At 43.6% G+C, this 27,212-nt stretch overlaps 1 protein-coding gene across 13 annotated transcripts in view; it reads right to left on the reverse strand.

Annotated features, from left to right (window-relative positions):
• Nucleotides 1-26,699, reverse strand: part of LOC121587827 (neuroligin-3) — an 81,994-nt gene extending 55,295 nt beyond the window's left edge. Inside the window, exons 1-3 of one of the 13 annotated variants that reach the window (XM_041905015.1) lie at nucleotides 26,641-26,699; nucleotides 24,767-24,945; nucleotides 11,716-14,226 (exon numbers count right to left, since the gene is read on the reverse strand). In XM_041905015.1, the coding sequence (XP_041760949.1) occupies nucleotides 11,716-11,948 (233 nt within the window). In that variant the 5' untranslated portion in view covers nucleotides 11,949-14,226; nucleotides 24,767-24,945; nucleotides 26,641-26,699. Of the gene's footprint in view, nucleotides 1-11,715; nucleotides 14,227-14,972; nucleotides 15,022-24,766; nucleotides 25,000-25,645; nucleotides 26,415-26,492 lie in introns of those variants that run through there. The other 12 variants (XM_041905011.1, XM_041905012.1, XM_041905007.1 and 9 more) reach the window with 12 other exon arrangements.
• Between the last annotated feature and the right edge of the window lie 513 nt (nucleotides 26,700-27,212).

Here is a 27,212-nt window from a genome sequence, read left to right on the forward strand (position 1 = left end):
TTTGATCACCTGCAACGTTTTTTGGACATATAAGCAACGGCAAAACAAACGCTGTCGAAATCTGTAAATGATACATTTCAAACAAATAATTTATGTCGATATTCGATATTCTGAAAATGTTCATCGCTATTCAAATCAAACTAGCTTCAAACTTCAGATTCAATTAAATAATTTTATGTTTTAACCACCACCACCGCATGCACCACTATAGAAACACAATAGCACAACTCTAGGAACCATATCGATATCAAGCAGATTAGTCAGAAAAATGTGTTTTTTTCGTCATGCTCCTGTGCATTATGGTTTGTAGAAAACGTGTAATTTTCTTTGGGAAAAGTGATTGTTTTGCAGTTATAAAAACATTTGTATATCTTGACATACTTCAAATAACTGTAAATCTAAAAATTCCATCACTAACGGAACATTGAGCTTTTGCGTCAAATGGCATCACATTTCCTCAATTTTCGGCTTCACGGTTGCGTCACAATTTGACAGTAAGTTTGTACGCCCAGTAATTGCGTTTGCAAAAAATTCTGTGTATGTACACGGCACACGCAAACCATCACACAAAATGCGTTCAGACTTTGAACTTTTAGTTTCAATAGAGTTGAAGAGTTATTTGAAAAGAGTCACCGCTCGCTACACTTTTACTCTGTACTCTTACTCTGTGCGCTCTTTACAGAGAAAGTTGTGTCCAAGTGATGCAAACCTACACAAAATAACTTTACATTACAAGCTAAAATAGTAAACCATTGATTAAAATAGTTAACAATTCATGCGAGAAAATTTGAAATCCCCCACAGAGCGTTGATCCTGTTGGAAGCGTGGCCGCATTGCTTTTGACTCAAACATACAACGCAGCCACACAGACACACTGTAAAACAACGCTCGCTGGTACTCAACTACATTACCGCGACCAGAGATCCGACCATCCCCGTTTTCTGATGCGATTATTAAACTTTAATTTATATCACCGAAAGGGAACGCACATCGCCCAACGGGCCGCTCGTATCACGTATCGGCCGTATCACCCGCTGGCAGTAATGCCGAAGACCGTATTAAGCTTAATACGTGCGAATGGGCTCGCCCAAAACCCGCGCGCACCAGCTCAGACGTACCATACGGGGGCCGCGTATGTGTAGGCTGGCAAAGATGGTATCACGTCGCAATCGTACATTTGTGACGGCGTAGTGGCTGGTGGCGTCTACCCCGATAAATCGAAAACGACCACGACGACCTTTTCTCGAACGGGTGTGCCGGTTCACGGCGAGCGGATTGCGTGTCACACAGCTTAACAGGGGCGATAATTTTCGACATGCTCTCTTCCCGCTGGTTTCAGGCCCACCCGCTCTCACTCAAAGCCTTAGCTGCCCGGCGGGGACGAAAGAACTGGTGCGTCGGAACGGCACCCGACCGTTCGAAGCGATAGTAGCAAAAGCGCGAAAGGGCATTTACATACCGATTCCATTATATTGAGGTAGTAGACATTAGGTAGTTGGCAACGGTTCTGTTTGCGGCTCGTGCAATCGTTATAGTTTCGGCCCGTGTATATGTGTGCGTGTGTAATTGTGTGGCATTTCAGTGCTGGATTCAAACTCTCAAGCACCCAGCCGTGCTCTCGGCAGAACCGGCCGAACCTGGGATTGACTGTATAATTGCTAATTCTACAGTATCTCCGAATAAAATCATTTGGGCGTACGCTCGCTTCGACTCTCGTGCTTACATTCCTGGACTGCGCTGGGCGGCCACTTCCCGCCCGTTCCACATTAGTTATGCTTTTTCGGGACGGTGTGCGGGGGAGAGTGAGAGTACCATGCCATGGTGGCGTGTGGCTCACAAACACGGGAACGGTTGCTGTGCTTTCTCGCAAGCACTACAACAACGCCGGTACAGTGCTTTGAGATTTATCGACAATGCTGAGAAGTTCGATTCCGATGGTAATTTATTTTACACAGTCCACAGTCCCACTGCCAAACACACACAAACAGGACCCAGCCCGGTCCAAAACCTCATCATAAAAGCGAGAAAGGGGGTGGGAGCCCCAATTGGAATTGGGATGGGTGGGAAGACACGGGCGCCCGTTGGCACACTGTGAGTGTGGCAGAGCTATGTGCCATGTTTACAAACACGCTCACAGTAGTCCTAATTTATGTGCAAACATGACGTTAATTATGTTTCGAGCCACACTGCGAGACAGTTGCAGCTTTCTGGTACCGCCAGCCGAAAGTGTTGAAGTAGCCAGTTCCTCTCGCTACGTTTGGAGCAGACGTAGGGTAGCGTACTGGCGAGGAGAGGACGTCAACTGAGATCGTTGAAATAGTTGTTCGTTTTGCTGAAGTGTGCTGCTAAGGTAAGGTAAGGCACAGCCACAGATAGATAAGGTTCGAACGTTGGCAAAATGGTTCAATATATCTCTCTATTGGGAGAGTGATTAGCATGTTGGTTGGATTTTACCCTCCAATGGGACAATTCCTTGATGTCGATGTAAATGAAGACATGGGAAACATTGTTTTTTTTTTTTTTTAATACGATATCTGTATCCTCCACTCGAGTTGATACGCACGAATCTTGAGAGTAATTTAGGATCATTGATAATGAGCAGAAATTGGAAGTGATGCTCTAAGTAATCATTTAATAGCTGCCCTCAGCACTTTATTTCGTTAATAAATAGTTGTAAAACATAATAACGAAGCCAAACTAAATACAATTCTTATTCGAACCTGGACTCCAATCGAACCGTTTGTTTTCTTTGTTTAGCAAAAGATGGCATGTTTACAAGTTTGCCGATTTAATTGGCAATTAATGCTTGATTTATGTTTCTCTGTAAAACTCACCAAAAATAAACAAAACCTTTTCAAAAAAACAATTACTCCGTACGTACTTGTTTGATCCAAGCCATTTCCGTTCTAGTGAATGATCATCAAATAAAACATCAATTTTGTAGACCTACCGAACAATGAAATGTATCTTCCTCACGTTGAAAACTTAGCAGCACCAACAGCTATTTAACTTCAGCCTTGGCTGCGCTGCTGCTTTATTGTTTATGTTTCGATTCCATTATCATTAAAATAAAATCAAACAACAGCTACCCGCAAAGGCCATTGCTGCTGGCAGCCATGGCAGCCGGGAAAAAGTTTGATAGACTTTGAAAAGACTTTTTTCAGATAAAGCTATATCCTACTTCTAGTCAATAGTGGCATCGTTCGGTTAAGGTAATGCTATCACTATGGACAAAACTGATACCAAACGGTAATTAGCTTACACACTTTTGGTAAAAAAAAGGAAAAAAAGTATTCCTTGCGATGGAGAATGCGAAGAAAAAACTAAATTTTGTCTGCCAGCTCACAGCACGAACAAAACCCATCCATACAGAACACAACTTTCATAAACTGTTCCTAAGCACAAAGTTTTGTTCAATGTACCAAGGACAACAAAAAAGGAAGACTGTCAGCCGGCAGACATCAGCCGAGTGGAGTAACTTCATTGGAAAAATTCGCAATGCTCATCCTAGCCCTAGCCTGCTTGCCTGCCTGCACTGAAAGCCCAGCCCGAATCGATTCCAAAGCGGAACGGTGAATGGGGTTGACGGATCAGGGAGCAACTGACGAGAAACGGTGAAAAAAAAAACTTTCGATGCGTCAAGTTTTCGATTACCGCCGGCGAACGCGTCACGTAGGTTCGCTGCAGATTGGCGGAAAGTTTGCCAACGCCAGATGGCGAAGGTGACCGTAGGTTGAGGTTGATGGCGAAGGAAGGCCACACAGAGGGCGCATACTTTTTTCCACCGTTTGCCTTTCGCTGCACTTTTTGGCTTTTCAATCGCGTTGCCGTTGTTGTTGTTGTTGTTGTTGTTGCCGTCGTTGTTGTTGTTGTTGTTGGGTTCGACACATACCTGAGCGAGATCAAGTGTGAGCAAGTAGCGAAAAGGGAATAAACAAATTGAGTTAGCAAACTTCATCTTGAGCGCGTTGTTTGATCGTGAAATGTTTTCAATAATGCATGGGCATTGTATAGGATTTAGTACAGCACTAGGCTACTGTACGGTGGCGTGCAAAAGTGTTTTTAACTGCAGGATGAGAACTCAGGGGAAAAAATCCTTACCTATAACCGGCAGTCTATTTTTCTGGAATGCTTTCAGGAACTATTGAAACAGACTGCGAACAAATACCTACTGTTACAATTTTCTTCTTCTTGCGAATGCAAATTGTTTGCTTTCACGCAGGAATATTTGATGGTAGTAGATAAGGAATTGCAATTTTAAATTCATAAACTTCCAAGGAATATTGCACATTACACAGACTAGAGTCATCAAACGGCGTTATATTCTATGATGTAGAAAGTATGATGTTTTTTATTCAAATGTTCCTATTTTTACTATCATTTTTCTTTGGAAACAATGAAACTACCACGCAATAGGCAAGTGTAATTGGCAAAACGTGTTGTGATTGATTTCAATATAAATAAGACGCGATGCATCTTTCTATCACGTCCAATTAGCTTCGGGCGGCGCACAGCACCCTCATTTTGCGAACCGTTAAAAATAGATGAAAGTCAAACGAACATCGATTTAGAGTTGTTCAAACAGACACCCCCGATGTCGAGCTATTGGCGTTTTATTGACTTTATTAGTGTCGTTTGCATTCAGCGGCATTCGCAATGATTCACACTCCATGCGCAAGATGTACACGTTGAGTGAAAGCTTCATGAAAAATTCACACAATTTCTTGCCCTTAAAATAGAACAGTGTCGAGACTTAAAACAATGCAATACCAAAGAGTCTAGAATTTGTTGTGATTGGTTTGGGGGTACAGCTTGAACAAGAAGTAAAAGTCTGGCCCCTGAAATTATGAAGCGAACACAAACACTCCTAAAACACCAGGCGCCTCCATCGGCAGCTTTCTATTTTTATGGTTATGAAATATTAATGATTGCTGATAAATTATTTGTAACACACAGTAAGTGTGCATTTCACCCCAGCCGCGTTTTTGCCTGCACAAAATTAATGGCCCAATAATACCACTCGTACGCACAGCTCAGCATCAACGCCCGACTGCTGCTCGAGCTGACCTTGGGGTGTGAAATCATGCTCATCCTCACGCGCGGCAGTCCGGCTTTGTGTGCAGCGCTATTGATGGGGCCAAATTGCACGGACGTAAACCCGAAATGAAAAATTACTTCGATGAGCCCGACAAAAGCCAAACGACCGTCAGCCAAACTGACACCATGCGATACAATTTGTGTCGAAGTGGAACACGATGCCTGCTGGCGGTAGGGCCCGCACCATTACTTTGCTAAATGCCTTTTCGTCGCGTCAAAATGCCACTCCGTGTCTGTCCATTATGCCTGCCACATTTACCCTACCATTTCATTTTTTTGGTTCCAGTACATACCAACCAACGCGGGTAAGACTGAGCGGTAAGCTTTTCGAACTAAAAGCCTTTAGCTTTCTCGGGCTTTCCGCTTCCCTTTGTTTGGGTCTCGACGATTGTCCATTTAGACGCTGGTGTTTGTGCATGTATGTGTTTGTGTATATATTTAGACAAACTTAGGGCTTACTGTGGGCCACTTTCGTTCGTGCGATTGCCGATAGCCATTGGCGCCAGCGCTATTAAGGGTGCTCCACGGTCGATGAAATAGACGGGCTTTTCAGTAGGGCGACTCTGAAGAACCGCGTTGACCGCGACTAAGAACGAAGCGCACAGTCCAGCGGAGTGAAGAACGGTGTCGACGCTATTTCTTCAAGTTCCATTCGTTTTAGCTTTCATTCGACCGAGTTTGCTGTGTATAATCAATATTTTTATACATTTTGTACGTACTGCAAACAGTGAATTGCCCTTGTCAATGGTAATTCTGTCCAAACGTGAGATTGTTCGTTTTGCTTGGATTGAGTTTTCTAAAGAAAAGCAAAAATAGAAAAACTGTAAGCTTTTTGTGTAAGCTTTTGGATGAGGCAGCTTGACACGTAGCTGTATTAGCCGCGTGAGTGTAGGATAATAGTACCAAACAAGCATAACGCTGGCAATCACCGATGTTGATGTTCTTAGAGCAGGATGTTCTGGAAATTCTCGGGAAATAGCTGTTTATCTTCTCAATTGTTTTTGTTCACCCTAAAAACGAAACAAATTTCCGGCAGCTACAAATAAAACTGTGTTCAAATAACCGCATGATTCTACCAAAAATGACATCACTACAGCAAACCCAAACACATCGTTACTGTACATTTCTTTCTCCAATTACATGGAAAATTGATAAAAATTACACCTCACACACACACACACACACACACACACACGCGCGCGAGCGAATGCAGCACAAGTCAGGCGAAACAAACTTTTAACAACAACAAACGCTGCAGTAAGACTCGCAAACTTTTATTGCCTAAGGTTCACGTGCTCGGCGAGCGTGTGAAAAAAAAAAAAACAAAAACATTTCCAAACGGCCCACCCGTTTTGCAATTGTCGGCCACGGTTTATAGCTGCATGGTAATAGTGTGATGGTATGTTAGCTATTTTTGCTACACGCTTACAGCCCCGCAAGAGCAAAACGATTTTAGTGTGGCCGTCGGGTGGCCTCTCTTTTGGGCACACAAAATAGCTAAAAAAAACAACACCCCGAAAACGAAACGAACCGTGCCAAATTGAATAACAAGAAGAATGATGCCTGATGAAAGCAAAAGAGCAAAACAAAAACAAAAAAAGCACAAAGCACGAGAGGCATTGTTGGCGAAAGTAAGGCGTCTGATTTTTTCCACGAAACAGCAATACCGCCAATGGTGTCTCGCAACTGTGAGCGAGGTCACGCGTAGCGATCCGCCCGGTGGCGGAACAGTTTGGGGAAATTATTATGGAGGCCAGCAGCACCAGCAGCAGCGAGAGTCGGTCGAGTGGAAAATATGCTCGTACTGGAAATTTGTTACAAGGCCCGTTCTTACGACGTGCTATGCCCCACCATGCATGACGTAAATGTGTGTCTGTAAGCGTGTGTGCTATTGTTGTTTTTTTTTCTTTAGCAAACCAACAATAACAACACGCTGTTTATGGTCAAACGAGCATTTCTTAAGTTTCAGATACTTTCGTCTGATTCGAGCAAAAATACGATACGAGAGAGTGCGCAAGAAATCGTTTTACACATCAACATTATGGCTGTGCAATTTCATTTTGCACAGGAAATGCTCGGTGAACTTATAGGCTCACTTGAATTAGCTCATAAAAGTGTTTAAAACTGTTTCAAACTCATCCCGATTGTCTGTTCTTGGGTGCAATGTGTGATATGGTGCAATAAGAGATGAAATGTTCATAATAACGGCATGTCTGACGCAATTAAATAAAAAATCTAAAATCTGCATTTTTAAATTATTTTATACCTATTTCTATCTTTTTTGCAAAACGGCATGTTTTAATAAAAAAACAAACACGAACAACAACGAACGAGCGTTTATTCACATGTTTATTGGGGTTAGAAAAATCTTTAAATTTGGCGCGTGATTTAGTAACTAATGGTGCTTGTTTGATCTCTATAAAATGAACTGTGTGCAACACCAAAAACTGGCCCGTCTTGGCTGTCTTTTTAATGAAGATTTTAGATAGTACATGAAAATTATTAAACGAATAATATAAATCTAATTTATGTTTTAAGCGGGTTTGATCTACCAAAATCTGATAAAAACTGTTTCTACAATTAGACTTCAAATCTTGTATGGTTAGTATTATTTCAAGCATAGTTTTGCGAGTGTAGGACGTTTTGCTGCAGTAAGCAATATTTGGACCTGGTTAAAATAAAACCATCACACAAACCCAAATTAGTCCAATGGAACAAAAATGCGACCACCGCCAGTAAGTGCCAATCGGCACATTTACTCCACGGTAATGCTTTGCCAGAGAAAACGTTGACAGCGCAGCATTATACCGGCTGTTCGCTGGCAAAAAAAGAGAAATAAACAAATTGAAAGTGTCATCCCTGGCACAGATTTACCACACTGCGCTATTACCATGTATGCAAAATGAGAGAAAAGACCAGGTGAGAGAAACGTGACCGATAAGGGAAGCGTTCGAAATTCATAGGAAAATCAACATACACACTCAAACACACTCACGCGGCCTAACGGTACGGCGCAATGTGCCACGCTGCCATGTTCGTGCGTGTGACAAATAAAACCGAAACGTGCTCCATTAGCTTTATCAATGTTACGAATGTTGCTACGATTGATTCGCATTAGTAGCACCAGCAAAAGGGGTACGAGAAGAAGAAGAAGTGGCTTAGCCTGGGCGTGGAAAATGTAAAAAGGTGAGTGAAAAACGCGTATGCAAATCGGCAATGGTGTAGCCGTGCTCGGGGCCACCTTTCATTCCAACTTTAGGCCAGCTGCTTTACATGGCACATTTTTATTTCGTGTGCCTCGCCACCACCGAATCAAACGTTTGCCAAGCACTGTATGCTTTTTCTTTTTGGGGGTTTTTTTTGTACTATTTGGAACAAATAGGAATAGCGGCTATGGAATCGTCAATCAAACTAGTTTATGTGCTATTTCATCGATTTCTCCGGGTTATGGTTTTGGTTTTCTAGTGGTTTTTTGTTCGTACGCCGAATCAGGTCGCAAGAGTGTATTTGACTGTTGCAAGGCCATTCGTGATTGACAATAAATTACGGTATGGCAAAGTGCCACGAAATGTAATGATGAGGATAAAAACGAACGCTTTGAGGATACGCGACTGTTCGACTAGTCCTGTTAACAGTCTTATTTCATCAGTCCAATATTTTTAGGTTATATAAAGGTTTGGCAAACGCTGTTTTACTTTTAACTTTTTAAGATACAGATATTTTTTCCATTATTGTTTTTTGTGATACCGACCTGTTCTATATTTTAAGGCAGTAGGCTGAACATTTCAGACTGTCAATGAAACAGTATTCAGCATCTGAGTTGTATCCCTTTGACAGTTACGCTCTGCCATTTTGGATTTCAGCAATTGAGAACAAACAAAGATGCATTTTAAAATATTTTTCTTTCTTTTTTTTTGATTAAAATGAGTTAAAATGCCTCTTTTTAAACTTAAATATTGGATCGAACTAATTCGTAGCCTTTCTTGACACAATATTTATCGTTAACCTTTCTTGACACAATATTTATCGTTCAGTAATAAATCAATCCTTCATGAGCTAGCCTGATCGAGTCTGCGATGAATCAGCGTTTATTTTCACATTTTCAGGCTAAAATAAGCTAAGCTGAGCATTTATGGTTAATTTTGCATATTGTTTTATATGGAGTATAGGAATGATTTCAGCCGCCCAGTATCATACTCCATATAAAACAACTGGCTAATATCGTAAAAGCCCCTTTCTACTACATTAATTCCGAAGATCCTTCCTCAACCACAGGTATGTAGTAGTTCATGTATGGTTTTTTTTCGCTTGTGCTCTGTCAGGCATACTTTTAAACTTTTTCCAAGTCATAATTTAAAACGTATCAACAACTTTTCGATTCACTCACACCGGCGGATGTGAATCCTAGGTCCAATCGAATTGTAACCATCTGTTCGTAAAAGTTCTAGGAACTTGCTCGAAACAAAAAACCCAGTGCGTTTCCATCCCTTGAACACAATATGAACAGTGTTAGATAGATTTTGCTTGCCTTCCCTCACTGCACGATCGTACCCATTCCATTGTGCCCTTCGAGAGGAGAAGTTTATAAATAGATTTTCTCCCGGGGGTTTTTTGGCGTGTGTAATGTCATGGTTTTTCACGTATCAAACCGATGTCTTGCTTCGGGCGATATGTTTCGCAGAACATCAAGCTACCGGTATGTATATGTTTTTTTGTGTACGCTCTACAAACGCTTCTCAGTAACAAAGTTGTGCGTTCGAGCTTTTACCGCAAAAGAGATGCTGCAAACAAACCGCACCGCAAGGATGCCACTTCACGGTGGTATATGATTATAGTTTTGCTCGGGATAACGTTTGCCGAGTGGTGCATTGATTGAATTAAACTTTTGCACAATATCACTGTTGTAACAAGCTTGACAGCTGCAGCATTGGAACTTTGGGGAGTAAAAGTTCGTGTAGGATTTCTTCCAGTGTTACAACTACTTTAACGTCATTTCTTTGCTGAATTGTGTCAACCTGGTTGTTTACAGGGTTTGTCTGCGAGTGTTTCGAAACAAATGTTCAAGTATTTCTGATTCTTGTTTACGGGACACTTCATTTAGTCTCATATATGCAAACGATGTGTATTTCAGTATTAGATTAGTTGGCGTGATGATTGATTTATTTCAGCCAAGGTATTGAAAATTGTTTTATTAAACAAAGCATACCGTACAGCTTCCTGGGACAAATTTTCAGAACAATACTGTGTATTTGCGTAAACGAGACTGTTATTTCGCCCTAAATATACTTTATGATGAATCCATATCACTTAAAAATCAGAAATAAAAACCAGAAAAAATTGTAATTTGCGATGCACTTTCCTTAACGGCAGTAGAGGAAATAATTTTGACGAAACTACGGTCGATGTCGTAATTAATGTTAATCTAAATAATACAAGTAGATACTACAATGTAAATGCACCAAAACTGAAGTGGATTAAAAACTTATGCTTGAGTAGAAGTTAAAACATTAAATGACTTTCAATTGTATAGTTTAGTAGCCACGGTCCAGTGAAATGAAGTTTTAATTAAAAAATGCTCTGTTTGATGCAACATCAAATCGCCTCTCGGTAGTGAGTGTTACATTGACATTAAAATTTGAGAGTGATGAGAAAAAAGCAGCGGTCCAAACTTTCTTTTTCCCTTTTGGTTTTGCTTCTGCTGGTCTATGTTACATGCTACGAAGTTTTCGTACGACAGTGTCAAAAAAAAAAACGGACCGTGAATGGTGTTAATTGATAAATTACATCATTTATCACTTTTTGTTCAAGAACGTTCAGGAGCATAAATGGAAAACAGCTAGCAAAAAAAAAAACAGAAGACTTCCTGCTGCCCGGAGGGTCGCGAGTGGATAGAAAATCCAACAACAACAACAACAACAAAAACAGCAAAATAGCAACTTCCCATCCTGCAGCAGCGAAACCCTTTTCAATCTATGTCAAAATGAAAACATTCGTTTCTGGTTTATGCCAACAGCTCTTGTGCAGCACGGCCAAAAAAGAGGCTTAGTAAAATTTAATAACAGTTTCGAAAATAAAAGTGACAGTGCCATGAAAGATTGCTCCTATTAAGCATGGAACGATGGGAGAGTAAGCGTGCAGCAGTGACCGAAAAGTTTTTGATTAACAATAAAAGGATTCACCTATCAGCGTGACGTTTTATGGTGAACGATTTTGCATTGTTTGGGTGTTTATTTTTTTCCCATTTTTTGGTACATTTAGTATGCACGTTCGTAATATCATTTTTATGTGAGTAAATTTTTACTGTTTTCGTAAAAATATGTAATTGTCTAGGCATTGGAAATGAAACGATTCAAATAAGCCACAGCAAAAGGGATAAGAAAGGGAGACGCCCAGTATTTTTAGAAAATCATTCAATAGTCATATATAAATTGAGTGTTTCTTTTTTCTATGATATTGAGCCAAACTTCACAATATCAAAAACGAAACATTCCCCACAACAAAGTGTCCTGGCAACGAAGGATAAACGCGGTAATGGAGGCGCCTGGTCATTGCATTAAATTAAGTTAAACAGTATTACAATAACTCGAGCGTCGAAACGAAACCTCCCCCCCCACCTACCTGTTCATTTTAGTTGGCGGTGTGGCGTACGGGACGCCCAGGAACGCTTCGATGGGTTTGAGAAATTTGTATCCGTCCAGCGGCAGCACGAGCCCCTGCAGACGGCCGTACCGCGTCTGCACGATCCGGTTGCCGAGGCGCGAATTTTTGTACAGATCCATCGTGGCACCGTTCAGGAAGCGCACCAGCAAAAAATAAACGATGCAAAAGTACTGGAATTTCACGAACATCATGTTTCCGCTCGCTATCCGCTTCGGGCTTTGAAAACGACACCCAGCCAGACACAGTTGCAAGTTACGACCAGCTGCAGTTAGGCTACAGGTCCGGCCAGACTATTGACGAAACGCGTTTGTTTTCTACGTGCTGTATCTACCCTCTCCACTATTTACAATCGGACGGTCAACTCTTCGAGCGGGGCGTGTATGCTTTGGGCGTGTGTTTCCGCGTTCGGTTAATGGATTGACGAGCTTCTTGCTTACGTATAAGTGTGTGTTTTTGTTTTGCTACTTTCGCGCGTTATGTTACTCCAGCACCAGCTGTTAAACCATTCATTCAACTGCCCATTAACATGAGATGTTTGTTTGTGGGGTAAATTATTCGCCGCACTTGCAGCCGGGGCAGCGTTTGCACTTCAGCTAATGCTGTAGAATTACTCGATCTACGTGACTCGTGCTCGAAGCGGATGCACATTGCGAGAGCGAACCGTATTCGCCTGGAAGGGTGGGGGTCGGTTTTTGCGCATTTGCTGCACACTTCAAAACACTAGCTTAAATGGTGCAGTACTTCTGGACACACAAACATACACACACACACACCGTGCAGCGGAAACGATTTTTCTACGCGATCGCTAATGGCATCACTTAGGAAGGAAGCAGCTTGGTCGCTGGGGTAAGTTACTTGAGAAAACTAGCAGCGATGGTCGTTTTTTCACTTTTTATCGTTTTTTTCTTCACTCTCTCTCTCTCTCTCTCTTTCTCTCTCTCTCTTTTTCTATCACTCACTCGCTCCCTATCTACACTAAGCACCATCAAATGCGCGCACTATTAAAAACAACATTTTATGACGATGCTGTGCGCACTTCAACCGTTTCCTGCACCACGGCCGAGATTCGTTGATCGTTTCTATTCACTGTTTGCTCATCGAAAAACACTTTTTCCTCGCGCGCACTATCGCTACACACCTAGCCAGACTCGGTAATGATGATGATGATGATGCTGCGGATGGTGGTGAAGCAGCCGTACGCTTCCTGGCTGAGAGCATTTTTCTGCTTTTAATGTGGCCCCTACCGTCAATCCGAAGCAATTCCGCTGCAATTTATTGACTCGTCGTTATTGGTGCACTAGAACTAATTGCAAACGGGATAGGGCCGACCACTGGCCCGGCCATTGGTACACTGCCCGGACACGGAACCGTTTGATGATTTCATTCGACCCTAGGCGCATTTCGATCGCCCCGAAGTGAACACTGTCGCAAAACCGGGTTCTGGTTCATTAGATGACGGGTGCAACGCGTTTGCTTGTTTGTTTGTTAGCCACCGTAATAGTGTTGGTGTCTGGTTCGCTTCCCGGTGCCTCATTAGATGCGGCGCTCCATTCCCGTTTTCCCGTTGCCATTGCTGGAAAACGATTGTCACAAGCGATACCATCACACACTGTCTCATTAGCACTGTGAGAGTTATGAATGTTCACGCCGTACGACCGTTTGCAGCGGAAGAAACGAATCGGATGATCTCAACCAACACAACACACACACACACGCCGCACAATGCTGGCTGCACTGTGAGCTTATCCGACATAAACACAACCACACATCCACACTCGCTCGCCTTTTATTTCCACCACAACATCTCGGCACACGGCAGCGCAGCGAAAGAAATTGCTACAAATCGCCAGGCAATAATCTTCCTCGGTCGTTTTTCTTCGCTCACAGTGGGAAACATTTTGTCAACAGCAAACGACCGATAAGATGCGACCGACCGCTCTTTGTCTCGCAGCGGACAACAATACACCAGCACACCGGGGCAACACTTTCCAAACAGGCCCCGCGAGGCCGACCTGGTTCCGATGTGCAAACGTCCTCCGATTGGTAAGCGCACGGGCGGCCGAGAAACGGAACACTGCACAACACACTACGCCGTGTCCACCGGGTGTATCATTTATCAGTCCCGACCGTCATAAACAGCAATACTTAATGGTGCTGCGTCCATGGTGGACGACGACACACTGCCAACCACGGCATCCCCTTTGGGAGGAGGGTTTACTACATCGGCCAAGGTTGCGCCTCTACTGTACTACTGTCGCCACGATCGCTATCTGGGCATCGATGACTTTCGTTGAACTTTCGCTTCCGGGCTGGCGGTGCTTGCTGGTTTTTTGTGCCTGCTGTACCGTAGCGTGGTGCTGTTTCATTTTGTACATAATTGGGATTTGATTGCCGTCTACTGTTGTCCGTGCGTTCGCCGCAGCTGGTAGAAACGTTCACGGCCGACGTTCCGACCGTGGTCCGGCGATCCTGAAATGATTGAAGCAGGAGATAAAACAAAACAAGCGTTACATTGTAGCATTTTCTTGCTAAATTCCCCTGTTGGTACCAAAGCAAAGGAAATAAGAAGGATGGAAACAATAACAATTTTCCCAACTTACACTGTTCAAAAGAATATGAAAAGGAGAAAACTAATAAATAGTTTATTTTTTCATGTTTTTTAGCTTTCTATTCAAAAGCTGAATTTCAGCCCAAAAGGCCTATGGGCTTATATTAAACTAACTGTTTTTATTCATTCTAATTTGCTTTTCACGGATTGCTTCGTCATAGCAAAAGATCATACATAATTAGGATAAAAAATAGAAAATCATGTTCCAAATGGCAACAAGGTTTTTTTTATATTAATACTAGCTCTTATTTATTTATTTTTTTTCGACTGGAAAAAAACACTACCTTTTGTGATAATTTTGTTTAAAATAAGGGTTTTTTTAGGTTTAGTTAACAGTCAACCTTGCAAAAATGTTCAATTGCTCATTGTTACTTCTGGTAGCGCTCTTCATTCTTTTCGGCGTGTAAGCCATTTCTCCTTTTTCCAAAATTAATTTCCCATTCATCGTGCACGGTAAACAATAAGCAAAACACGGTTAATTGATAGAACTAATCAACAAACGACGAATCCAAAACACACATGCTTCAACCCATTAGCACAACCATGTCACTGGATTTCATTCCAGCCAGGGTAAACAATTTAAACTAGAAAAATCACTTCAACAAACCTCTACAACGTGTGCCGCCTTTAGCCTCCATTAGCATGCACGCTACAGACGTTCGCAACGAGCCTGCAGGAAAGAGGTACGATATTAATTACAACGAAATAACGAGTGCGTTTTTACTATTCATAAATCTCCACTCCTGGGCCACCTCAGCACGCTCAGGCAGCTCATTTGCAGGAGGTCAGTGGTATTGGTTAGTGCGCCACAACACACAAACTGCAAACAGAACAGGCTCTGCAAGAATGGACGTACGGTGGTTCGGGCAACCGCAGGCAACTCCCAGCGCCGGCTAAACCACCGACGAACGTACGAGGCGCTCGAATGCAGCTGGCTGTGTGACTCGTCAGTGGGTTTAGTTTTCGGTCGTTTCGGTGACCTAGAGTGGTTGGACTGGTTGGTGGTCCTGACAGCACCATGCGCTTCCAGCGGTCGTTGGATTTGAGTGTTTTGGACCCGAGTCAAAAATAGGGTTTATGAGGTGTGCCTTTTGCCGTGAACCGTGCAGCTAGGGCGGGGATCGCGAGGAAGTTTTGTTCCATTTACACGAAAGGAATGATATTAATGGAATTTAAAATTTCGTGTGAAATAAGTACGAAATAAAAGTAATCCATTTTGCTGTGTATGATTTCTGATTCGTTATTTATCAATTATCTGGCAGCATTCCGAGCGATGGCATCGCTTCAATGGCGTTCCGTATATTTTTTGTTTTGCTCGATGGATCTGGGAATGTTTCATACGTGATGTACCCCGGTGACCCGCTATACCTTCCCACTAGCTTTCACGCTCCGCCGCAACAGTTGGAGGTGATGCAGTTGAACACGGCACAAGGCAGAACAATTCCTTTTACCTGCATTTGTACGATGCCTTTTCACCGTAATGCAATTGCACCGTACGATGCAAATTTCTGTTCCAAATAAAGGCGAAAAAGGAAGTAATAAATTGATTGGTATTACAGTGCCATGATGCTGTCCGGGTTAAGTGAAATGAATAATAATTATTAAAGGTTGGCAGACATTACCCGCCACCCCCAACATCCCGATGGCAATGAATAATTGGCACAAGGGTGCTGCGTGGAAAAATGTCCCACGCAAAAAATAATATAAAAAAGCGTTCTCATGCAGAATGATGTAATACTGAGATTTTGATATGCGATACTTTCACTCCAGTGGAATTGATGATAGCAACAAAATGCTTAATGGAATGCAGCCGAAACTCATTACCCCACTCCCTCCGCGACTTGAATTATAATGACGGAGGTAGTAAACATATTTAAGCAAAGCTAAAATATGGTGCGTTTTGCAAAGTACATACAGTATGGTATACCAACTTCTCCGAAACGATCGAAAATCCACTTACAAACTCTTCCCGCCCAACCGAGGAAGAGTTAATGGCTTGCGAGTAGAGCCGAATTTTTCATTCTACGAAATCGGGAGCCACCGAACGCAAAACTCTTTGAAGTTACGTTACCGTCACCTTAAAACGTAGCAAAGAAACGTTACGCCTAACGCTTTGCTTTAGAACGAGACCATCAACGCCGTACTAAGCTTTATTGAGGGGGTTTTTTTGTTACTGGTAAATGTAAATCCTCATTGCAAATGCCTCCATTGCCTCCAAATACCAGGAATGGAAATGGGTTTGAAATGAATTTAAAAGTGTTCAACCATTCCGAACACGTTATGGTTAGTGCGCGGAACGCTCACGACCAGCCTCCAACCCTCACCTTCCCCCTGGTTTACAGATCGAAGCCTCGCAAATTCCATTGACCGTGTGTTTATTTATCGCGCCTGTGTTGTTTACGGTTTCTGCGGATGCAAAATTAATTTAGTACAATCTGTTTCGGCCTGTTTTGTTCCGCCGTCCAACCTTCGCATGCCGGCTGAGCTGGCTGAGATTAACGAGGAAAAGCTTTTACCTGAGTAAATTCAGTTACTAATCCTTCTTTATTTTCGGAACCATTGCGCAAACCCGACGTCTGGCCATGTTTACATTTGTCGTCTTCAGGCGCTACCTATTGCCGAAGTTACAATTATGTTTGCGCTGTTAATCTTGTTGCGAAAGGTGCGTAGAGTTTAGCACAGGTGAATAGCGAATAAACGACTTTTTTTTTTTTTTGAAGATCAATATTATCTAAAGAAACAAGCTTTTATTTGCCCTTTGAGTTTGAGTGCCCAACCAGGAAAGCGATGGGATTTGCTAGCAGTAATTTTGTCGGTTCAAAATGTTCATATTTTCTGCAGCATTGCTAAACGACAGGTCGTTCTCTACGTTTGCTGCGTAAGTTGGACTTTTCCTAAGGCAGCACACGTGTACCACATCAGGCAAGCGAAAATACAATTACATTACAGTAAAGAAGGAAAAGAAAACTCTCACCGATACGGCAGGAAATGTGCGGGATTCGGGAAAGGAATTAGAACGACCGTATAAATCGAAGATGAACATTTTTCATTGATTTTCAAAAGCATCCCCTGCACATGTGTGGCCTTTGTACAGCCCCAGGGCATCCGTGTACGCACATATTTGGGGCTAAAATATTTCACTAGAAAAAAAACCCCCCCGACGGAGGAAAACAAGCGGATAAGGATCCTTTTTATGTTGGTAGAACCTTTTTTTGTTATGATTTTTTCTCTCCTTCTTTGCGCTTCCCGTTTCTTCGTTTGCCAACTGTTTAATAACACACATACCCAATGCATTGTACGGCGACCATATTTCGATCGTCTGTGTCATCCGCAGATGGGATTAGTGAACATTCTTTTGGGAAAGCGACAAGCGATTGATTTAACGCTGGCGGTTGAAAGCGGGACGGGCACAGATTGTGAAACGCGGCGAAGCGTTCGATACGTTTCTTATTGCTTTTGAAGTAGCTGAGAGCCGCTGAGCGCTGGGACCTTTAATTTATTTTGAAGATAAAAGCATTGCTTCGATTCCTTCTTCGAATGAGGTGAGTGTGGGGTTTCTAAAAGGATTAGATTGCTTCCGAGATTTTGGGACCGAGGAAGCACGCAGCATAAACGGTGAGATAATTAATTTACAAGAAAATGTAAAAACAAACGTAACGTTCGTAAATGAACAAAAAATTATGTAATTTTAATTCGAAAACAGTGCTAAGAACTTTTTCCAAAAATTGTATAACCAATAACCTCTGAATGAAACTGTGAGTTTAAAGACGAAACTTTCCCTTGTCCCAAGCGACTTACATTGGAGGCAGAGGCATCGTGTACACATTCTGATTCAATCAAGCAGCAACGCCTTCACCATTTCCCGAGAGTAAATGACGCAAAGGCACCCGGACAGGCTAGACTGTGTGGCATGGGCTATATGGGCAAAAGGGCATAGCAGTGCCGCTGTCCAAACATGCTTGCCTGAGCATTCCTGTCTGCTTTCAAACTTCGCCACACCAAGCCAGCGAGCGATCGCATGATGCATAATTGATTGCAAGTGTTTGGCACTTCCACCGTGAAAAGTGCCGGCCCTTCGGGCATGCTGAAAGTGCGAAGGAGCGTAGCGTCGATGTACAGAAAACCCTGCAGCGAGCGAGCAAAAGCTGACATACGGAAGTATTATCCATAGTTCGCTGTCGGGACTACTGATCATTTCCATGTTTGTCAAGCAGAAAAGGCGACCATCCGAAAGGCTTCCGAACACATGGCACGCTACGCTCGGGAGGGGTGTACCGTCTGTGCTGCGTAGCCTTGCACGACACGAGGCTTGTGTGTTGTTAGGTGTGGGATGGGGAAGCGGCACAAGTCGGTAAAAAACATCCATCATCTATCCGTGAGCAGCAGCTGAATCCGGTGCCAGTTGCTAACCGTGTTAGGGGTTGCGTATAAAGGCAGCTGTAAGGAAGACATTATCGATAACGTTACAAAAGGTTCCGTGTGCGAAGCCGACGAGCCATTGAAAGGAAGGGCACACGATTCTGATGGACCAGAAAAGGGCAAGCAATTGCACAGCTTCGAGGGTTCTCATCATCACCGTCGGTGCTGTGTACCGAGGACAAAGAAGGATAAAAGGAAAAGTGACAGCTACCTGCACGACCCACCAGCTGGCAGGTAGAAGATTACCTGTTAATGGAAGCTGAGCCATTACAGATACAATGTTGTAACTGACGGGATACTGTGGGCTCGTGCCAAAATTCACATAATATACATATACTTGTACGAACGGAAAAACAAGCGTTCGTTAATGGATGTAGAAAAGGGGTTTGGAATGAATGGTTTCTCTTTTTCTCTTCTTGATACGTCAAATATTAATTAATTTCTTCTTCAGCATTATCTTATAAGTCATTTACTCGGCTAGACAGCTATCTTTACCATATCTAACCATATCATGGGCATATTATTGTACAAGCCTACCAGAGCATATAAACCTGATTGCCTGACGTGTCACGCTCTAAACAAATTTCCTTTTACATCGAACCATCGATCTTTGGGTAGGGACGATAAAGAGCCCACCAATAAGACGTATCACAACAAATGCTGCGTTCTCATCACTTTAGCCAGTCGCTCGAAGTGACTACACGCACAGAAGAAATCCAGTGTCCGGGAGCTAAGCTAATACTTCCACTGCAAGCCAAGTGCGGTACCATCGTCGACCCTGAACGGCAACATAAATGACATTCGCCGCCACTATCAGTACATCAGTCAATCGTAGTGAAGAAGTTTGGCTTCCCTGACACTGGCATTGCAGTGTGCTGCCTGGACCGTGTTCCGGACCGTAGCCACGAACTGGCCCGCACCCCCCCGCTCATTTGCAGAAACAACAGCAATTGCTCTGATTTCGGATAAGAATCGCATCATAAACAGGATAATCCAATTACTCAAAGAGACACATAACGGCACCGGGCTCGTTGCTCTTGTCGATGGCTGCCGATTGTGGAAATGGTCGGTCAGGGATAAATGCAATGCACACTACTGGATACATTTACCATCGATTGCTGCCTGGTGTCTTTGGCGTAGGAGAAGAACTAGTAGGACGCAGGACTTATCGGCAGTGCGTTATTGTGACGATCTACTGGTAAGGAATTTACGAACCGAGTTTGCTCATGTAACGAGTATACTTTATAGCTATGTAGTATTATTCTGAGTATGGATGGGGTGTTCGCTTCAATAAAGGAACAAACAACGATTGATTTCAAGTGAACTAATGTAATCAACAATAGGGAAACAAAAATATAAATAGTCTTTGTATGCAAAAGCAATATTGCTTTGTAACAATAATTAAGGCCAAAAGGTCAAAACACTCCTAATTAATGTCTTAATATGCACCATTGTGCAAATTTTCAACCTATATTAATCAGTTTGGTCCGCTTCAACCCTACGAGAGGTTTAACGATGAACAAACAAATGATAGCTGGAATTGAACTGGATTTGCTTTCACAGGATGAAGTAATTTATTTTGAAACGCATGTTTCATTTTCAAATGCCAAATCCAACAAGCAAATAAATTGTCTTTGGAAAAAAGACCCACTTCAAGCTAGCTAATAATACAGCGAAAGCATTAAATTCGCTCTGGGAATTACAAGAAACTGGATTATGATTTTCTACCCTTCAAAAAAACAAAAAAACACCGCCACAAAAAAAAAGCAAAACAACACTGAACCGAGTTGAACGATGATGGCTGCAGCTTTATTCGAACGTGGAAAAAGTGGCAAAACATTCAACCCATTCTAACGGACGAACTAAGCGATGCGATGGACGCGAACCGAGTGTGTTAGGGTACTTTTGCCGAGCGGAATTGAATGATGGCAATAATAGGGTTCACGTGATTATGCTTTTTGCCCACCGCCACTGCCCGGCACGATGTGGCAACTCATCCCGGACGGAGCATGGCCCCGACGGCACCATAAGGTTCTGGGCCGATAAAGAAACAAGAGGACGCTGATTTCCTAAGCGTTTTTTTATGGCTGATTTTCTAAGCGTGTTTGTGGATGTGCAGATTCCCTTTTCCCGCACACGAGCACTGATAGCCGCAGGGGAGGGACACGCGCGAACGTCGAGTTTAATCCTTCCCCCGGAACTTTTTCACAGAAATGTGAAGTGATCCTCTATTCACTTGGGACGGTGACTAGAATGAAGCACTCCACTTGGCCGGTTTCCGTTGTTCTCCTCCATCCCCCCCCCCCCCCCCCCCCCCATTCGCTCGCAGAAGAAGAAAACGCTCCCTCGTAAGGAAATCCCTCGACACTCAGATCACGCCCCGCGTGTGCTGCTGTCCGGGATTCCCGGGTCCCGTGTACGCCGGGTATGTAGTATGCAAAAATTTCAAATAACAAAAAAATCCTCTCCCTCTCTCTCTCTGCTTTCCGGGCCACCGTTGTCACTCGGTGTGTGTGTGTGCAATGTTTCGCACCCCTCCCCGGGGGTATTTCACTGATCCAGGGTAGTGACTGTTTTCCGACAGTGGACCCGTTTTCCCCCCGCCAGCAGTTCCATCCGCTTGTTCGCTGTCTCTCGAGGGTTTTCCATCAACTGGAAAGGGTCTTGGATTTTGTTGTCACAGGATCAGGTCCACTTGTACGTTGCTTGCGGGTAATGGGAGAAAGGAAGTGTGTGTGTGTGTGAGAGAGATCCTGTCCTTATGCGGAATGTACAACCTTAGAGCGGGATTTAAAGTATTGTCCCTTTGCCCATGCATGAACATCATCACGAGCATCATCATGCTGACCGAATGTGTGGCAACAAATGAGGGAATCAATTTGTCCCGGGTCCACACAAACACACACACTCACACACACACAAACGACCTGGCTATGTCTAGTTGCTACATGGGCTGTGTCTATGAACCGGAACTCGAAAGGGAAGGATTGGTTCGTGTGTGGGTTTGAAATGAGCGTATCGTTTATCCCGCGCGGAGGAAGGTAGCCCGAACGGAAACAGTAACGCACATAATGGCCCCTTTAAACATTGAGCACAAAGTCCTTTAAGTACCAAGTGCGTTTCACTGTTTCAGTGCACCCTGTTTTGGTACAATATTTACACCAAATAAACGACGGATTCCCTTTCAAAAACGTTGCGCAAACAGGCCTGTCGAATGCGTTACGGTGCTGTTGCGTTAGGCGCCATATTGAAGCTAGCAGGACAAACACGCGACAGTCCGTCGGTCCGTGCTCTTTGAAGTCTTCTCGACTGGCCCGAAAGGACGCAGACACAGTGCACCCTTGCACAAAGGATTGTGATGGATTTTGACCCTTTTTGTTTTTGTTTTGGTGGACTAAATGTCCCTACAAAAAAGACGGGATTATCACGTTGATTCGTAAAGCTTTGAGGCGTTTCGACAAAGGGATCAATTTTGTCGTTCTCAAATCAGTTCGCAGCAGCGGAGGATATGCAATGGAAAACAATACGACATTCGGCTCGCTAGCTAGGAATGCGTGACATTCGGCATTTGATTAAAAAATTCTAATCGTTTTATGCTTGGATAGAATAACAAAAAAGGACCCAAGCTAGTATAAAGTAAGAGCATAAAACAGTATTTTTTATGTAAAACGTTGTAAAACACTGCCTGAAGGCACACTTTCAACCATTCCATCCATTTCAGCTGCGGAGAATCTTAGCAAAGCGTAAAACAAATCCACACCGTGCTGCGAAATGGCGTAATATCAGTTAAAAGTAATCCCGCCCAACATCCCACGCTTTGGAAAGTGTAATTTAACTCCCAATCAACAACGATTTTCCTACCAACGAGCGACAGACAACGAACGATTCCTACGTTATGATAAGAAGATAGCGTTCATTCTAAAGTATAAATACACCTAACATCGATTTGCACACCTAAGAAGTGTGTGTGTGTTAGCGTGAGATTTGCGTCGTGCATTAGCAGTGAGAAAAAATCATCCATATTATCGTTAAAGTTAACAGGGACTGCCAAGGGAAAAAAACAAAAACCAAAAATAACATCTATCAGCCATTTCTATCTTCATCGGAGCAGGTAAATTGAGTTTTGTGGGTGTAAATGTGGTTTCGGTACGCACACGGCCGTGTCACGTTGCCAAGCATCGGCAGCGTGGTATTTGAGCTTCATTTCTCAACCCACACCCAATTTCTCTTGTGGTTTTCATTTGTGTAACACTGGCTAAACGCACGCGCTAAACATGAACGATAGACAAAGGCTACAATGGTACTACTGAGGGCAGGGCGCATTTTGCATGTTTTTTTTTAAGTTTATTCAAACTGCTTTGGATTAGAGAGAAAAAAGAAACATTATAAGGAAGTAAACATCCTCGAAAGTCGTAAGGTGGATGGCCCCATAATGCAAGACGGTTAGCCAGCTAAGCAGATTAAAAGTTAAAAATGGTCCCCCCGTCGGAGGCAACCGTCGTGCAACTTATGGTACATCCGTGCGCATAAATCTGTCGCTTTAGGAAGATAAGTAGAATTTATTTCGCGTAATCTCTGCCATGTTTGTAGGCAAACGGGAGGGTGGCGAACATCGTATTTGGAGTGGTTGGCGACATATGGTTGTTGGTAAATATCGTATTACGACGAGAAATTTGAGTAATTGTACCAGTTTAGCAAATCCCCATATGCAAGTTATTGGGATTTATAGAGTAGATTGATGATAAACTTGTGATGTAAAAGATTTCCACACACACACACACACACACACACACACACACACACACACACACACACACACACACACACACACACACACACACACACACACACACACACACACTTGCGGTGTAACTCAAATTGCCATTTTTGTTTTTTCACACAACCGAACATTCAACCACATATCGAGTGCCCTTGATCTACCGATAAACCTTCAATCGCCTTAGTATCAGCTTTGAAAACAGCGTCCATCCCCCCTCTGACTCCACCCCTCCTAAAACCCCAAACATTACCCCCCCCCGCCCCACTCCTCCTCCCCGGCTCTCTACAGATCGCTCGCTGTCAAACGTTTTCAAAAGTCACAAAACTGAGCATCGGAAAATCGTCACGACCGCGGATCTTACCGTCATCAAAACACCCTCCCCATGCCCCATCGATCGCGGTTGTAAATGAAGCATAATGAGCAGCCGGCGTGGGCTTTCCACGAATTGATGGAATTAACATTTCATGGTTTTTCCGGCCCGCTACACGCTCACCGCGTTTGCCCAGTCTGGCACGCTCATTATGCTCAGGTATCGAACTGGAAGGTGTGCGCTTGATGGTGCGTTTGCGTGCCCTCGGTTCCCCATCCCCGCCATTCGGTTCCCATCGCTATTCGGTTCTCCTTACCTTGCCCGAACGATCCAGGGAGATTAGGAATGGTTTGGTGTAATGGTTTTGTGGGGAGGAAAGGGAGCTGGGCGAGGAAACGTTTCATGGTTGGGTGCGTAGGTTGTGACGGTGTTACTGTTAACGGTGAAGGCAACACGGCACAGAGATTAAGCCATTTTCGGGCAGGTGGGAGACGGTTGCGTCGAAGCGCGGGGTGCGGTGATACAAATCGAGTGTCATTTTTCCGATGGGTTTCAACATTGATCGATTAGGAAGTGAGTGGAAGTGGAAGTGGGAACACATTTCCAGTTGCGTATGGTACGATACAGAATGGTTATGAGTTTGCTCGAATCACTTCGAGTGTCTTAATAATCTGTTTAACTTTGGGCAACTATGTCGCCTTACTTGAACCTCCAAAAACGTACGAGTGTAATCTTTCTCCATGCTTTCTTATCTTTTGTTTAGGTTTTTTGTTCGATTGTGACCATAGATAAAGATCTAATGAATGTGATTCGTATAAAATCAAATAAAACTGCCGTTAAAATTATACTTTAAGATGAACACATAAAACCAACACACATTACTTTAACTTACTTCTGAGCTGATGCATCACTGCAACCCTGAAGTAACTATCATAAAACATAACTACACTTATTTGCGTTTCTTTTTTTTTACTACACACTGCTTTGAGCATTCAACATTGAGCTTCAATCGTAATCGTGTCACACATCACTGTCGTTGGACTACTTTTCAGTACTGCATCATCATTACACCTGCACTTAAAATTAGGATTAGATTAAAAATGCAAGCCTTCATGGTAAAATACACTACACAGGTTGTGAAAATATAGAACAATCACATTAAAATTCTCTTATCCATATCCAGTTGAAAAAGAGGAGAAAAGATTAGGGATCAGACGAGTAAGATGGGAACAATAATCTGGCACAATCTGGCACAGTGTTTTACGCGAACTCATTCACCGAAAGCTCCAGTATCCAAGAGCATCATACACTTTTAATCACACTGCACAACATTACTTGAACCATATACACTATATACTCCTCGCCAACAATACTCATCACATCCAACACACATCCAGAGACAACGCACGTCATGTCACTTGCCAAGCAGCGATTAAAACAGGCAGTACGAACACATCGCATCATTTAACCCGTGCACAATTATCGTGTTTTTGCTTTCTATTGCAACCATTTGTTGTCAGCTTTCCACTTCATTTGCCATCCATCCAATCGGGATGATCTCATTGAAAACATTGTAAACAGCTTTGTCTACATATACAACACTGAGAGCTGGTCAGAGGGTTGGGCGGTGGAGCACTTTTTTTTTTCAACTCCCTTTTCCCTCTTCACTTTTTGCCCGATGTTTTCACTACCGCACCACACTCTCCCCGCGGGCGCTGAGGCATGCAAACGGGTTGCTTCTGCTATGCCTTTCGACCGGAATGATAAACACCTCGGGGGAAGAAATATCCATCCAGCATCCCGCACGTATTCCGTTTCTGTGTGTCGTGCCGTCGTGAAATGTCACACTTTATCCTGTGCTGTGTGTGAAGGCAGCGAACGTAAAGCGCCCTCTCGTGTTGGGTTAGGTACGGGTCTGGGCCCGATGAGCAGATGTGGACGTGAAAGAGAAATAGGTTAGTAGCACTAGCGGGAGCAAGACACCCAGTCGCTGCTCCACATGGAAAGTCTACTCTCTGTCGCTCGCTTCCCTACGTTTCTTTCTCTCTCTCTCTCTCTCTCACTCACTCTCTCTCTATAACAAGGATATCATTTTTTCCCTTTCTCACAAATCCATTGCCATTTTCACTCGCTATTCTCACACACACACTTTCGCTCACACATGGAAAACACTTCTCTCGCAGTAATTCACCGATGTTTCGTTTTAAGGTTTTCACAAATCAATACAATTCGAATGCTTTGCCAAGCCTTGTTGTGTTGTTTTCCCGTAAAGCGTATCACAATTTTCCATCCACTTTTTTTTAACTATTTCCTTCTAATCCAATACGTTCGCTTTCCATTCAGTCTGCACCCATACACACGCAGCCCACTCGGAAGGTGTGTCAAAGCGCTGACACTCTCACGCACGCATGTTGTCATTTCCATCTGACGTTTCCACACTGAGCTTGCAGTTTTGACAAATGGAGTTTACTTGCAGCTGAATTCCAAAACCACCCACACACACACACACACACAAACCTATACACCGAGTTCTACCGAGCAATTCACCCTTCACAGTTGCACAGATGTCCAGAATCCAGAAAACGCCCGCAGCACCACTACCAAACCTTCAAACTCACAGGGAGCACAGAGAAAAATCAAAACAAGATGGAAGACCTGCGCTTTCTTCCTCCCTCTTCTCTGCCCCACCTCTTGCAGATCCTGGTGGTGAGTGAGCAGGGAAGAATGGCCGGAGCAAGGAGTGGAATTTGGCGCTGGTAGTCTAACCCGGGTCAGAGAAACACACTCACAGACTGGAGCTACCATGCAGGAAGCACGAACGCCCGAAGACTGACGGGCGAGACACAGCATCATCGGATCGGAACGGTCGAGGCTTGCGTTCGTTAGCGTAGCTCGTCTGGCGGCGTTGGTCGTGAGCCTTCGTGTTCGGGCGGGGAGCGTCGGAAATGTTGGGTTTCCTGTTACCCAAAAGTTCCGAGTCTGACATGCGCCGACGCAACGCAACCAATTTGACGGGGAAACTAGTTGCAAGTGCGATAAAGCTGGCCCACGAGTGCAGCTTTACTTTGAGCGCACGGAACGGCACGGAGACTGCTGAGAGTCGGCAGAGAGCTATTGCAGGGTACGTTGTTATCTCTAATGCTCACGCGACGTCTGGGATGGGTGCTCTGGTAGGTACGATTAAAGAGTTACAAACAAACCAACTCGCGGAAAGCACTCACTACTTTAAAGACCACTGATGCTGCAGTTAGCATGTACGGTGAGATTCGGTGTCGGCGATATTTATGTGAAGGTCCAGAAAAGCCATCGGATGAAGCAACACCGGGCGGCACCTAGTT

The sequence above is a fragment of the Anopheles merus genome, chromosome 2R (genome assembly GCF_017562075.2).
Source record: "Anopheles merus strain MAF chromosome 2R, AmerM5.1, whole genome shotgun sequence".
Lineage (NCBI taxonomy): Eukaryota > Metazoa > Arthropoda > Insecta > Diptera > Culicidae > Anopheles > Anopheles merus.